Genomic DNA, 15,861 nt, shown 5'->3' with positions numbered 1-15,861 from the left:
CCATTCTCTCTGCATCCAGGGGTTTTGCCTGCATATCCCATGGTCACCTCCTGGTGGCGCTGACTTTTCCAAGCCCGTTGAAACTCTTAGGGTGGCTTTGCAGATGAACCAAGCAGTTCACCCTTTTGGCTCTGTAGAAAGGCTGCTCTCAACGTATATTCTGAGCCCCCTCTTCCTGGGCTGTTGGCACCTTTCAGAAGACAGGGGAACTGTCCAAGAGTCCGGCACCTGATACAGCCCAGGCATCAACCAACCAGAAGGGACACCAGCTGGGAACAACTGTAATGGCAGACGTGGTGCCTGCAGGTCAGGTATCGCCCCATCTAGAAGAAGCCCTGCTGGGTTCCTCAACTCTGAGACACACGGCCCCTCCCCAGAGTTGTATGAAGTGGGCGTTTTTCACCCGGTTATACCTTCATCACAAAATAATCCTTTAGGAATGGGGCACCCAGGTGGGTCAGTCGGGTGGGCGTCCAACTCTTGATCTCAGCTCAGGTCATGATCTCATGGTTCATGGGTTCGAGCCCTGAGTAGTTGGGCTCTGTGCTGACAGTATGGAGCCTGCTTGGGCTCCTCTTTCTCTCGCCTCCCTTCTCTGTCCTTCCCCCACTCTCTCCTTTTCTCTCTCTTTTTCAAAATAAATAAACTTAAAAAAAATAATACTTTACGAAAAATACTAGGGTTATGCTGACAGTACTTTACACGCTGGTTCACTGCCTCCTCTGCTGTGTGGAGGGAAGTACGGCCAGTTCCATAGGCCAGGTTCTCGCTTGTCAGATGGACTTCACAGAGCTGAGGAAAATCAAGCCCCCACAGTCCCATCTGAGACTCTCTCCCGGGCCCACCCCAGATCTTCTAGGCTTGTCCCACTGACTTGTGGAGATAAGGAAGCTGTGGATGAGCCAATTCTGTCGCCAGGGGGAGAATCGCTCAGAGCTGCTCCTCTGAAAGATGAATTAATAAAGCCGTGTTAGATGCAGACTACAGCTTATCTTCCTCAACTGTTGGCTCCAGCCTGGAGAATCGCTAGTAGATCCTTGACTTCCGCAGACAGAACACAGGCCAAGTCAAACATTTAGGACATCTACCAATAAATCTCGGGCACGATTTAGTTAAAAAAAATTTTTTTTTAATGTTTCTTTTTTTGAGAGAGAGACACAGTGTGAGCAGGGTAGGAGCAGAGAGAGAGGGAGACCCAGAATCCAAAGCAGGCTCCAGGCTCTGAACTGTCAGCACAGAGCCTGATGGGGGACTCAAACTCACAAGCTGTGATGTCATGGCCTGAGCCAAAGTGGCACACTTAACCAACTAAGCTACCCAGGTGACCCCTCAGGCACAATTTAGAAGCCCATGCTTTGGGCCTGGCATGAAGGAGCAGAGCCCCGGAGCTAATGAGTGACCCAAGGGGGCACGTCAGCATCCCCATCTCAAGTGATTGCTGATCTCAATGCAGTTATACAGCAACCGCGTCTTATTAAAAAACCGCATCTTTATAAAAAGGTCAGATCTGTTTCTTGGTGAAAGACAGCCCTGCAAAGAAAACCAGCTGCCTTTGGAGGCAGAGACGAAGTGGAACATGCCTGAGAAAGTCATGTTCTTAGCCAGAGAATTGAAATTTGGGATGAGTTTATCAGCGGAATGCTGCATTTGGCTGTGGCTCAGCTCTGCAAAGGGAAGGAGTCCGCCATATTCTCAGCGGAGCCAGAATGTGCTCTTGGAATAGCGTCCAGAGTATATGTGGAAAAGTTGCTTATTAAGTAAGAGAGAGAAATTTAGTAAAATTGAAGATGTGGTTAATCCTTCACATGAGGATAAATGTGGAAACGTGTAAGTAAGGTTGGTATGTATGTATATATATGTACGTATATATATATTTGTTGTTTATTTTTGAGAGAAAGAGCAAGATCGAGAGAGAGAGAAGGAGAGAGATTATGAGTGGGGGAGGGGCAGAGAGAGAGGGAGACACAGAATCTGAAACAGGCTCCAGGCTCTCAGCTGTCAGCACAGAGCCCGACATGGGGCTCGAACCCAGGAACCGTGAGATCATGACCTGAGCTGAAGTCGGTCGTCCAACCAATTGAGCTCCCAGAAAAATCACATATTTTGAACAGAGCTTAGCACACACAGGCCCGTATAAAGATACTCCTGTCATAGGTGGTGAGCTCTGCTGTGTTCGTGAAGGACCACAGGAACAACACACTGGCGTTCTAGGTGTGGTTTTGAAGGAACTTTGGGGCCGCATCTCCAAAGTGTTCCTCACTGTTTCTTGTTCCTGGCGGCCCTGCTGGGGGCTCCCTGCCCCTTCTCACACAGCTTGCGATCTCCATCACTTGCCTCCTCTTTCGCTTATAGAATGGTAGTTTATGGGAGGAGCTTTGGAAACTGTCAGTGAAACGTACAAAGGTTTGATTATTTTCCAAAAGGTTACAGTGGAAATGCACACGTCTTGAATGTGGGCAGTGGGGACTCTTCTTTCTACCCAGTAGTTTAGGCTTTGGTTCAGCAATCTTCCCCCTGCCTCCGGAGTTAGAAACTGGGGGAGGAGGGGAGAAGGTGGGTAAGTAGAGCACAGGGCAGGGCTGAACCCTGGGGCCTCCTTTCCAGGATAAGGAGGCCACTGCAGCATGGGGGAGGCCGAGGGGAACGAGGTAGGAGGCCTCAAAAACAGGTGGTTGCATTTTGTGAAACGGGAACATTCCTGAAGACCTCACGTAATGCAACATTCACATAATTCAAGACAAATTTTCCAGCAGAAATAAAAGCAAAGTAAGGTGGATGTGTGCTCGGGCTGCAGCAATCTGCAAATATCGTTGCTCTGCTTTTCATTTTCCTAGCATTCTCTCTAATGCTTTGCAGAGAACCCTTTCTCAGATGGACCGTATGCACATCAGGGCAATTACCCTCATGCTCTCCTTGCTAACTTTTGTAACAAGGTTATTGAGTTTCATACATGGTCTGTAGAATGAATGCTAGCAATTCCATTAAAAAGGGCTCCAATGGGAGCACCTAGGTGGTTCAGTTGGTTGAGTGACTTCGGCTCAGGTCATGATCTCACAGTTTGGGGGTTTGAGCCCCGCATCGGGCTCTGTGCTGACAGCTCTGAGCCTGGAGCCTGCTTCAGAATCTGTGTCTCCTTCTCTCTCTGCCTCTCCCTGGCTTGCTCTCTGTCTCTCAAAAATAAATAAATGTAAAAAAAAATGTTTTTAAAATAAAGTGCTCCAGTGGTGGTGTTGTGGGATAGCAAGTGATTTCATATTAAAATAATAACGAATGGTAGAACAAGAGCAAAGTAGCCACCAAAATTGCACACGTAAACTCCCGAGTCCCCAAACAACACCATGATTATATTAAACTAACAAAACATGACAAGGCTTTCTCTTTACCTACTAGAGAGGAAGGGTCATAAACAGTATATCATTCACTTGTTCAACAACTGTAAAATCATAAGACTTTTGGTGAACTTGTTTAAATTAGGGGAATTATTGAAAATGTTGAAAACAAGATCGCACTGTTAATTATCTTAGCCTTTGAAACATCAGCAAACCATTCTAAATTTGCACAATTCAGATGTGTCTCATATGTACCGTATTGCGTAAGCCCGGCTAACTGTACCATTCTGTTTTGGAACACTGGAAATACATCCTAAACAGGGAAGCAAGGGTCTAAGGTGCCCTCTTACTCTAAGATAGTGTCTACATTTTCTGTGGGGGGTAGATACCATCCCACCGATTATTTCTGAATTCCAAAAGTTACACATGCTGTGAAGAAGAAAAAAAAAGGAAATAACATTCTTTCCAGAAAACTGCTCACATCTTAGTGACGAGCCGTTTGGACTTTCTCCAGAGCATGTATACCTTTTCAGCTGACCTTTAAGAATATAGATTTGAACTGAGTGGTTCTATAGACACACAGAGTTTTAAAAATTTTTTAAGGCTTATTTATTTTTGAAAGAGAGATACAGAGAGGGAGCAGAGGGAGAGGGAGACACAGAATCTGAAGCAGGCTCCAGGTTCTGAGCTGTCAGCACAAAGCCTAATCCGGGGCTCGAACTCAGGAGCTGTGAGATCATGACCTGACCTGAAATTGGACATTTAACCAAGTGAGCCACCCAAGTGCCCTGACTTCCTTATGATTTCTTAAAAACTAGCATTTGCTTTTTCATTTCGCTGCCTTACTCTATTGCAAGTATATGGTACATTTACAAAATATGCATTAATTGATTGTTTACATTATCTACGGTAAAGGCTTCTGGTCAATGGGAGACTGTTAGCAGTTAAGTTTTGGGGGAATCAAAAGTTAAAGTTATATGCAGATTTTTGACTGCATGGGGTAGGTGCCCTTAACCTGCATGTTGTTCGTCAGCTGTCAGCATTTCATCCGGTAGCTTCTTCTGGACAGGTAAGTCTCTGACTCTAGAACATCAGGGAACTGGCGCATGCTGGCTGTGTCTTGCCCAAGTTCACTACCACATTCCCTAATCACTGATTAATTGTTTTTGATTCAGATACGCATCTGGGCCCGGAAAGATGCCATTGCAAATGGAAATGCAGATTTTGCTTTGAATATCACAGGTCCTATCTTCTCTTTTCTGGAAGAGTTATTTAATATTAGTTACCCTCTTCCTAAAACAGGTGAGCCGTCTTCTGTTCCAATGCAATTGATTTTCTATTATTGGGGGCCCTGGGTCAAGGTGAAGGGTACACAGACGAGCCTCCAAGGACCCACTGTCACCATTTAGCTGCTGTTTTGGAGGCAGCCCTGTGAGTGTCCCATCTGTAAGATCTATACCTTCCCGAACACAGAGGAGCCTGTCTGCTATTTCTCTGTACAATGTCATGTGCCTGCAGATGTTCTCAGGATTTAGATTCATTGCCAGCCTCTCCCCCTACAGAAACTGCTCTCTCTCTCTCTCTCTCTTGCATTCTGTCCTTTCCTCTCCCAGTGCAACTGGGAACACTGTTCCGGATCCTTTTAGCAGACCTAAGGGGTTACTCCATTTCCCGTGAATAAGGTTTCTTTCGGTCGGTGGTGGTTTTTGGGGGGTGGGGTTTATCTGTCTGTCTTTTTAATATTCTTTAGCTGTGAGTCACTGAATTAGGACATGGGGGTCCTTTCTGTTGTATAAGCTTGGAATCGCATGTGAACGCTAAATGATCCTTGAGGACATATGTAAACATTTTGGTGCTCCTAGGTCTGTACAGATCTGCTCTTATAACTGTGTTGAACCCCTCGGCTCAGAAAGTTGTCCAGTGTCTTCTCTGTCTCCACTGAGGGTATCGTGTAAATGTATTTTGTTCCTCTGACATGTTCTGGGAAGTCTTGGAAAAAGGGTGCTCTGTCTATACCGGCTGATGGTGGAAGAGAGTAGGAGGTAATTATCCGGGAGCTCAAGCCTCCTGAGCACCGGCAAGCCAGGGGCCTGGGCAGCTGGAGCCTCTGGCTGGAAGGAATGGGGAGTGAACCAGGGGTGGCCCATCAGGGATCCTGGAAGACAGGGATCCTGTCCTTTTGGGAGTTAGAAGCATCAGAAGCCTGGGCTTGGAGACTTCTGTGGCTGGAGGATCTCACGATGACACTTGTCTAAGTGAGAAAAGTTCCATTTGTCTTTATTTATATAAGGAATGGTCCAGAGTTACCCTCCATTCCCTGTTCTGTAAAGCACCTCCTCCACTTAGTTAGTCTCCTGGTTATTATAGCCATCCCCTCCGCCCCATACCCCCAGCCCTTCCCACCACCATATGCACCTCAGCAGCCCTCGCCTGGCCCCACCCCCTTCCCCTGGGCCCCCTCAATTCCATCTTCCACACTGAGGTGTGGGGGATCTTTGCGTAGCAAAATCTGACAGCCATATTACTGTAATATTACATATTGCTGTCCTGTTTAAAACCTCTCTGTGGCTTCCTGATGCCCTGAGGATAAAGTCCAAACTATGAACCGTGTCTTTACAATAGCACATCTCTGGGCCAGACTCTCAGGCTGTTGGCAATTCCTCAGAGTTGGAAAAATGCTCTAGCATCTGCTCCGTCCCCTCCTCCACCTTCCTCTTCTCCTTTCTCTTGGGCTCTTGCACATGGACTTTGTACATCCTTCAATGCGGTTTACCCAACTTGTTAATTCATATGTTTCTCAACTCAGTGCCCCATCCTCCAGGAAGCTTCCCCTGATTCCCTTTTCCTCATGCTTCCACAACATCCTATGTGCCCCTCCATTTAAGCTCTTGACTTAACTAGATCCTGTCTCCCTCATTAGATCAAGAGTAACTTGGGTTCAGGATCCATCTTGTCTTTGTCATTATGCACACAAAGCCTAATGACACTGCTTCTTCCAAAATGGTAGACAGTAACCTTTTTTTTTTTTTAATGTTTATTTTAAGAGAGAGAGAGAGACAGAATCCGAAGCAGGCTCCAGGCTCTGAGCTGTCAGCACAGAGCCCAACGCAGGTCCCGAACCCATGAACCTTGAGATCATGACCTGAGCCAAAGTCAGATGCTTAACCAACTGAGCTATACAGGCATCCCTGGGTGTTAGAAGATTTGAATGGCAACTTCTAAGTTTTAATTATGCTTTTAACTTTAAACAATAGTGTCCTAATTATATATACTACACAGGCCCACATGATTTGTATTTTTGTACCAATGAAACTCAGGTACAATGTAAATCATGAAGCCGTGAAATAATGATCATAATTAATGAGAATCTACTAAGCAAATACTGGTGCCCTATTACTTTTTTAGGTGCTTTTCGAATGCAAAAGAGGTAGGTGGCTGGTGCTCTCTGTTTAAGTATCTGAGTTGGGGTGATACCTTCAATACATAGAAACAAAAGCAACAAATCACCAAGTAAGGGGTAATGTACTGGCTAAGTAAAAGTCTTAGAAGAAAGAGGGTTAAGAACCAGTAATGGGAGTGGCCTACATATATAAAGAACAGCTACACGTAAATAAGAAAAATACAGTAGACAAAAATAAAAGATACCTGGATAGATGTTATACAGAAAAAGGAGCACATGGAGCTAATAAGCTAATGAAGAGATAATGAACCTCATTAGTAATCTGAGAAATGAATGTCCAATGTCATGGGTAGGCCCCATTTTATACCTATTCACTTACCAAAAGGAGGCAGCTGACAGATGCCAAATGTTAGAAAATGGAAGGGAGTATCAGTTATTACAACATCTTTGAGACATATTTATTATCTTGCAGTGGTGATCATTAAAATACCTTAAAACCCAGGGGTGCCTGGGTGGCTCAGTCAGACAAGCATCTGACTTGAGCTCAGGTGATGATCTCCCAGTTCTTGAGTTCAAGCCCTGCTTCGGGCTGTGTGCTGACAGCCCAGAGCCTGGAGCCTGCTTCGGATTCTGTGTCTCCCTCTCTTTCTGCATCTTGCCTTCTCACACTCTGTCTTTCTCTCTCTCTTTCAAAAATAAATATACATTAAATTTTTTTTAATTAAAAGAAAGAATACCTTAAAAGCCAGTAATTCCATTTCTAAATATATCTCCAAGAATTGATCCCTTATGTACCAGAAGATGGGTGCAAGAATGTTCATAGCTACAATTTTTATAATAGCCCCAGACTGAGGGCAACCAAAATGGTAATCGACAGGAGAATGGATAGATAAATTACATTTCATTCACACAATGAAAAACTCTCTAGCATTGAAAGTGAAACATTTTTTTTAAAGTTCAAAAAACCCCTAAACATGGGGTACCTGGGGGGTCAGTTGGTTAAACATCCTACTCTTGATTTCGGCTCAGGTCATGATCTCCCAGTTTCTGGGATCAAGCCCCTTGTCGGACTCTGCTCTCCTCTCTCTCAAACTATATAAATAAACATTAAAAAGCCCCACAAAACTTGAGGATAGTGATGTAACCTCTGGAAGAATACCAGATTTAACCTCTGAAGAATCAGTTGAGAGGGAGCACAAAGGAAGTTGTAAGTCAGCGGTTCTCAAACTTTAGCATGCATTGGAACCACCTGGAAGGCTTGTGGAAATGCAGATTGTTGCTGGTGCCCCAAGAATTTCTGATTCAGTATGTCTGCAGCTGGTCCCAGAAGTTCCAGTTCTAATAAGTTCCCAGGTGGTGCTGATGCTGTTGATATGAGTTCTTAGTAATATTCTCAATTAGGGGTTGGTAAACTATCAAATATGGCCCACACTGCATTTTTCTGTATGGCCCGTGAACTAAAAGTGGTTTTTACAGTTCTAAATGGTTTTAAAAAATCAAAAGAAGACCGTTTTGTTGACACATGACACTTATATGAAATTCCGATTCCGAGGTCCATAAATAGCCAAAGTTGGACGCTTCAGCAACTGTGCCACCAAGGGGCCCCTGCTTCTTTATTTTTAATGAAAATGGAATTGGAGTTTGAGACTATTCTTTGAATGACCTTTTTTTTTTTTTTGGTTTGTTTTAAAAGGTTGCTACTGTATGTAGCAACATGGTCCAGATAACTAAATATTCTTCTGTATTGTCATTTTTATTTTATTTTTTGAGAGAGAGAGGGAGAGAGCATGCACATGCACATGAGTTGAAGAGAGGGACCAAGGGAGAGGGAAAGAGAGAATCTTTTTCTTTTTTTTTTTAATGTCTTTTATTTATTTCTGAGAGAGAGAGAGACAGTGTGAGCAGGGGGAGGGTCAGAGAGAGAGACACACAGAATCCGAAGCAGCCTCCACGCTCTGGGCTAGCTGTCAACACAGATCCTGATGCGGGGCTTGAACCCACGAACCATGAGATCATGACCTGAGCCGAAGTCGGACTCTCAACAGACTGAGCCACCCAGGTGTCCCGGGGAAGAGAGAATCTTAAGCAGGCTCCATGCCCAGCGCAGAGCCTAAAGTAGGGCTCGATCTCAGCAACTCTGAGATCCTGACCTGAGCCTAGGAGTTGGATGCTTAACCGACTGAGCCACCTGGTGCCCCTGTATTGTCATTTTTAAAACATAGAATGCTTGCAAATCGATTTGACAAAATAACTTATTTAATCCTCTGTGGTTAAACATTTGGACTAAGTCTGTCCCCTCCATTTTGAGTTACTTTAAAAACACTAAAGAAAACATAAGGAATGTGTTCAAATATCCATGCTACTTGCCCTAGTATCAACTCCAAAAGTTGAATGACTTAACCAAAGGGTAGTTTAAATAACTTCAAAAATTGTTTTAACATTTTGCTAGAAAGATTGTAGCAGTTCACACCCTTATCAAAAGGCTATATGTCAGTTTTCTTTTACCTAATTATTAATAATACCAATACTCACAGTACTGATTATTATTCTCACACATTTGAAAGATTAAGTTATATCATTGTTTTAATTTTTGTTTCTGATAATTATTGAAGTTGAATGTTTCAAGTAAGATTTTTGGCTATTTCAATTATTTCTTTAGTGACCTGTTCACATTTTTTAAAAAAAATTTTAATTTGTTGGTGTTTTTTTAAATATTAAAAAAAACCATTGTCTAGTTTTTTTGTGATATATGCTGCAGTATTTCTCCCAGTTTGTGGCTTGCCTTTCATATTTTTTTGCAGTGTCTTTTGGTGAACTAAAATATTTCATTTTAACTAGACCATTTTTGGGGCGCCTGGGTGGCTCAGTCGGTTGGGCGTCCGACTTCAGCTCAGGTCATGATCTCACGGTTCGTGGGTTCGAGTCCCACGTCGGGCTCTGTGCTGACAGCTAGCTCAGAGTCTGGAGGCTGTTTGAGATTCTCTGTCCCCCTCTCTCTCTGACCCTCCCCTGCTTACGCTGTCTGTCTGCCTGTCTCTCTCTCTCAGAAATAAATAAAACACTAAAAAAAATTAACTAGATCATTTTTTTAGAGCAGTTGCAGGTTTATCGGAAAATTACACAGAAAGTGTAGAGTTTTCCCATTTACCTCCTCTCCTCCCCACCCCCAGTCTACCCTACTGCAAATATCTTGCACTAGAGTGGCACATTTACAATTGATGAGCCCATATTGATATAGTATCATTAGTTAAAGCCTGTAGGTTACATTAGGTTTCATTCTTGGTGCTGGACATTCTATGAGTTTGGACAAATGTACAATGACATGTGTCCAAAATTACAGTGTTCTACAGAATAATTTCACTGCCATAAAAATCCCATTCTCCACTTATGCATCCCCCCTCCACCTCCCCAGAGTCCTGATAACCACTCATCTTTTTCCTGTCGCTCTGGTTTTACCTTTTCCATAAGTAAAACCTTGGATTGTGAGTAACTTGTTCTTCTAGTGTTCCGCAAGACGAGCAAGCATTTCTCATGCGTTTTAACTCGATAAACGAGCAATATCTTGCAATACGAGTCGTATGTGATGCCGAATGTCACAGGATCATAGCTGAGCCGATGGTTCTTGAAATTCGCTTCATATACGGGTGCTCTGGATTACCAGCATGTTTCTGGAACAAGTTATGCTTGCAAACCGGGGTTTTACTGTATTTGGAATGGTAACGTGTATAGCTTCTCCCTACTGGCTTCTTTTACTTAGCAATCTGCGTGTAAAGTTCCTCTGTGATCTCTCATGGTTGGATAGTTCATTTCTTTTTATTGCTGAATGATACTTCATGGTGTGGATGGATATACTGAAGTTTGTGTATACGTTCACCTGTTGAAATCTGTCTTGGTTGCTTCTGATTTTTCCCAATTACCAATAAATCTCTATAAACATTCATTTGCCAGTTTCTGTGGACTTAAGTCTTCAACTCATGTGGGCGAATAACTTCAGAGCTCAATTGCCAGACGATATGGCCAGCCTTTATTTAGCTTTATAGGAAACCCCCAAACTGTCTCCAAAGTGTCAATACCATTTTGCCTTCCCACAGCAATGAAGGAGAGCTCCTGCTGTCCCATATCTTCTCTAGCGTTTGTCAGTGTGTTTTGGATTTAATCCATCCTAATAGTTGTGTAGGAGCATCTCGTTGTAATTTGCAATTTTTTTATGACACTTGATGTTGGGCATCTTTGAATATGCATATTTCCTTCTCGCCTATCTTATGTAGTGAAGTGTCTCTTAAGATTGATTGTTTGCCAAATTGGAAAAGTTTGGTTTTTTCTGGGGCTGTTTTGAGTCCTCTGTACAGATTCTTTATCAAAAGTATGTGATTTTCAGATGTCAAAGCAATTTGTTTTCTGGATTCTGTCTTTCGTATTCATCTTCCCTCCCCTCAAATTAAAAATATTCACTTGCATTTTCTTTAAGGAATTTTATGATTTCATTTTGAGATACTTTTATCTGGAAATCCCAAACTTTTTGGAAGAGATGATTTCATTTTTCCCTCCATTTAAATCCACTTAGATATAATTGCCTTGCCTACTTTTGACAACAGTGCAATGGAAAATTGGGGACTATTGATATTTGATGAATCATTATTGTTGATGCAACCAAACGATCAAGTAACAGACAAAAAGGCTGTGATCTACTTCATTCTCTCCCACGAGATCGGACATCAGGCATGTGGTAAAATGTTCTTTCTTATTTCACATGCAGGTATTCTCCAGCTGCTCTACCAAGGATACCAAAAACCAAACCAAAACAAAACAAAAAAACTCTATGGTGCATCAGATTTCTTTCATTCATTCATTCATTCATTCATTCATTCATTCATTCATTCAATATTTATTTATTTTGAAATAGAGAGAGAGAAAGCAGGGGAGGAGCAGAGAGAGTAGAGAGAGAGGATCACAAGCAGGCTCCACGCCATAAGCTCAGAGCCAGATGTGGGGCTGCAACCCATGACCCTAAGGTCCTGACAACAGCCGAAATCAAGATTCAGATGCTCAACCTACTGAGCCACCCAGGTGCCCCTATGGTACACCAGATTTTAAAAAATCATTCAAAAAGTAGGACAGTGAAGGAAGGATCTGTGTAATCAGATCTTGCATGGATTTGAACTACTGGTGATGGATCACAGCGATAATACCTTACAGGCCAAACAGAGCTCAGTTATTTACATCCAAAGGTAAACTTGGCTCCACAGAGTCCTGTTCAAGGAAAGAAAGCCGATCAGAGTGGTGATGACTTGTTTTCATTCCATCTTAAAAGAAGGGATATTAAAAAAAGGTCACTGAAAGATATCCACATTTCATCAGTACATTGTTATAAACTTAGTTTTTTGAGGAGGGGTTAAAGGGGCGCTGGCAATATATTAAGGTCAGTGGGATGAGCAGTTATCAATCCTCAAACTCCATGCCCCAAAGCAGTATAAATAAGGAGTTATTTCTTAAGATCTTTGCCTTCACACTGTGATTTTAGAAGCTTAGCTGTGTGTTTGATGGAGGTTCTTACATCTGTTTCTTGACCTTGACTCCGTTAATACCAGTTTGTCAAGAAATAAATGATCTAAGCTATGAAATTGCTATCTTTTTGTTATGTGGATCCATAAGAAGTTTTGGAAAGAGTGATTTACTAGGATAGAATAACTCCTTGTTGTGTAGTCAAAACAAACCTTGACAAGTTTTGATCAGTCCCTCAAAATGTCATTTTTTATGATCGCTCAAGTGCCACATTGTTTTGGAAGACAGGCTGCTAACTATTAGTACCTCACAGCTGTTAGAAGAATTTGATTAAACACTAGGGTACATATTAGTTGCTTTTAGAAATTATTCTGTTGTTCTTTCCCGCTTCTATTCATCGTCCATTTGACACTTTCTGTTAAGCTCAAATAGACAATAATTACAGCTGGACCACTTTGTAGAACACATGAACGATTTGTCTACAGCACAGATCAAAACATGTTCTTAAAACATAATAACTGCTTCCAGAAAAATTCTGGTGTGGTCTATTTAGAGTATATGATGCTGTAATTAGTAGGTGTTAACTGAACATTCTGGACTTCTGCTTTATTTAACTTAATGTAACTTTTGGGGAAGTGAACAGTTAAGGAAATGCTACTCTGGCTTATGTTATCTTTGAACATGACAGTTTTTTTTTAAATGTTTGTTTCTGAGAGAGAGAGACAAAGTGTGAGCCGGGGAGGGGCAGAGAGAGAGGGAGACACAGAATCCAAAGCAGGCTCCAGGCTCTGAGCTGCTAGCACAGAGCCCAGCGCAGGGCCTGAACTCAGGAACCATGAGATTATGACGTGAGCCAAAGGGGGACACTCAACCAACTAAGCCACCTAGGTGCCCCTGAACATGACAGTTTTAAAAAAAAATTGCTTTCAATCATTTGGATGTGAAATAATTATTTCAGAGAAATGCATGACTTAAATCTCTTCATGTTAAAGCAACAACCTGCTTTTTGGAGTCTTATTTTCAAGTTTGATTATTGAGGACAAATAAAGTTTAATTGTGTCTTTGACCTTACATCTATTTAATATACAATTACAATAAATATCACTTTAGTTAAATTTAAGAAAACTCTGTTTTCTCCCATCTCCAAAAGTGGTTTGGAAATTTGGTTACCATGAATTGGTGGAATGATATCTGGCTCAAAGAAGGTTTTGCATCTTATTTTGAATTTGGAGTAATTAACTACTTCAATCCTCAATTCCGAAGAGTAAGTATGTCTGTTAAATTTCCTTATTTTTTTCTCCTAATTATAAAGATAATGCATTTCATTAAAGCACTAAAAGATAGTGCTTTTAGAATGGCAGGTTAAAGCTGAATTGATTTTACTTTGCCTTGATATTTAAATGTTTTGAGAACAAACTGAGGACTGATGGGTGTGGGGGGAGAGGGGGGAGATGGGCATGGAGGAGGGCACTTGTGGGGATGAGCACTGGGTGTTATATGGACACCAACTTGACAATAAACTATTTGTTAAAAAAAAAAAAAAAAGATCCTGACCTGAGCTGAAGTCAGATGCTCAGCCAATTGAGCCCCCAGGCGCCCCTGCCTTTACCTTTCTGATGCTCAAGGATACTCTTCCTGCTGCTCTTTGCTGGTCTGTCCCTCATCCCATCCTCCCAGTGTTTCCCAGCTTAGTTCGTGGCTTCTTTCCTTTCCCCAACCTCACTCACTATACTGATATTTGAAAGGCGGATTAATCTCCGCTGGCCTGATCTTTATTACAGGCTAAATGTACTCACTTTGAAGGAGATTCAAAGATTATGTTTTTCCTATTACATTGGCAATGCAATTTATCTTTTTTTTTAAATGAAAGGATGGAGACAGTAGATAGATGATATTTTGGTTTTTTGCTGATTATTTGGCAGAATAAAACATTGGCAAACCTAATTTGGTCCCATGGAAACTTTATTTAAAAATCCTTTTTTTTTTTAACCTGTTCATGAATTTGCAGTTTGCAGGAAGCACTACTGTAGCAGCCTCTGTTGTTGTTGTTTTTTTTAAGTTTATTTATTTTGAGAGGGAAAGAGAGAACATGGGGGAGGGGCAGACAGGCAGGGAGGAAGAGAATCCCAAGCAGGCTCCACACCCCGGCCTAAGGTAGGGTTCAGCCCCACAAACCGAGAGACCATGATCATGAAGTCAAGAGTCAGATGCCCAACCGACTGAGCTGCCCAGGGACCCCGCAATAGCCTGCTTCCATGCCACCCACTGTACGCTTTGTGGACTTCCAATAAATTGCCCACCACCCCATAGTCCGGCTGCCCTGTGGTGCCCTGCTCAACTTCACCGGGGCTGGCCATCATTACATAGATTAGGAAACTGAAGTGCTAATGATCAAGTGTCTTGTCCAAGTCATTTGCATGATAGAGACAGAAGTGTGATTATAACTCAGTTGTCTGGGTCTAATCTGATGACGAAGGTAATGACAATAATAATGACAATAATATTCCCTTTCCTATACACCGAGCACTTCGGACTTACATCCTAGGTAGTATGAGTTTTGTACACACCTCATCTTACTTATTTCTCAAAACAATCATAGGAGTGTAGTTGTCACTTTATCTATTTTCTGGTTGAGGAAAGAGGTGTAGGAACATTAAGTCATCCAAGGGTTTATGGCTACCATATATCAGAGATGAGATTAGGTCCCAGGTTTCTCTGACTCCAAGTTCATGTCTTCACCCGACTGTGCTCTGCAGAGGAAATACATAGGAGTGCTCCTGGCCTCCAGATGCTAATAGTGTGTGTGTGTGTGTGTGTGTGTTTGTGTGAGTTCATTCTATGACTCTTCATTTACCCAAACTTTATATATGTAAACATCAGTTGTCTTCAAAAACCCTTAGGATATACTCTATACCTATAAAATTGTTTATATCTCTCTTTTATAAGATAGAATCTATGCATGGTTTATGTCTTCTATAACTGTTTATGAAAGCATTTGGTTGTATCCCAAATTAACTCTGCTTGGATTCAATAAGAAAAAAAGTTCTATTCCTGTGAAACAGATTCACTCTTTATTTTCTTAGTTGAATGGAATATATCATTGCCATCGATCACTTACCCCTTAATGCAACTGAAATGGCTAAGGTATTATATCTGGAAAAATTTGATGGAAATAAATTACTAGTGTTTTTGAAGTAAACGTGATGAGATTAGCCTCTTTTTGTGCCATTTAGTTACTTCTTTTAATCATTGCTTTTTAAAAAAATTTTGAAAATGTTTGTTTTTGGAGGAGAGAAAGAGAGAGAGAGAGCATGAGTAGGAGAGTAGCAGAGAAAGAGAGAGGGAGCTGTTAGCACAGAGGCCCAAGCAGGTTTTGAACTTCTGGGCTATGAGACCATGACCTGAGCTGAAGTCAGACACCTAAGTGACTGAGCCACCCAGGTACCCCATAATCATTGCTTTCTTAATACCTCTTTTCTGAATCTGCATTTGTCAGTGTTTGTGAAGCTGCCTGAATATAACCCTGGGCCAAAGAGCATCAGAACCTGGCGCTTGAAGAATCTGCCGTGAGCTTTATTTTTTAAAAGCTTAAAGCCGTATTTCAGCGATCTTTGCGAGATCAAGAACTTT

The 15,861-nt window shown here is 42.0% G+C and overlaps 1 protein-coding gene across 3 annotated transcripts in view; it reads left to right on the top strand.

Moving 5' to 3' along the window:
- LVRN (laeverin) overlaps positions 1–15,861 on the top strand; it is a 74,228-nt gene that overhangs the window by 25,111 nt on the left and 33,256 nt on the right. For all 3 annotated transcript variants that reach the window (XM_077746300.1, XM_077746298.1, XM_077746299.1), the window contains exons 4-6: positions 4,505–4,631; positions 11,294–11,448; positions 13,382–13,495. In XM_077746300.1, the coding sequence (XP_077602426.1) occupies positions 4,505–4,631; positions 11,294–11,448; positions 13,382–13,495 (396 nt within the window). The remainder of the gene's footprint in view (positions 1–4,504; positions 4,632–11,293; positions 11,449–13,381; positions 13,496–15,861) is intronic.

Source organism: Crocuta crocuta, unplaced genomic scaffold (assembly GCF_008692635.1).
Source record: "Crocuta crocuta isolate KB4526 unplaced genomic scaffold, BGI_CrCroc_1.0 scaffold218, whole genome shotgun sequence".
NCBI lineage: Eukaryota > Metazoa > Chordata > Mammalia > Carnivora > Hyaenidae > Crocuta > Crocuta crocuta.
Note: the sequence above shows the minus strand (reverse complement) of the source record. Positions and strands in the feature narration are given on the sequence as shown.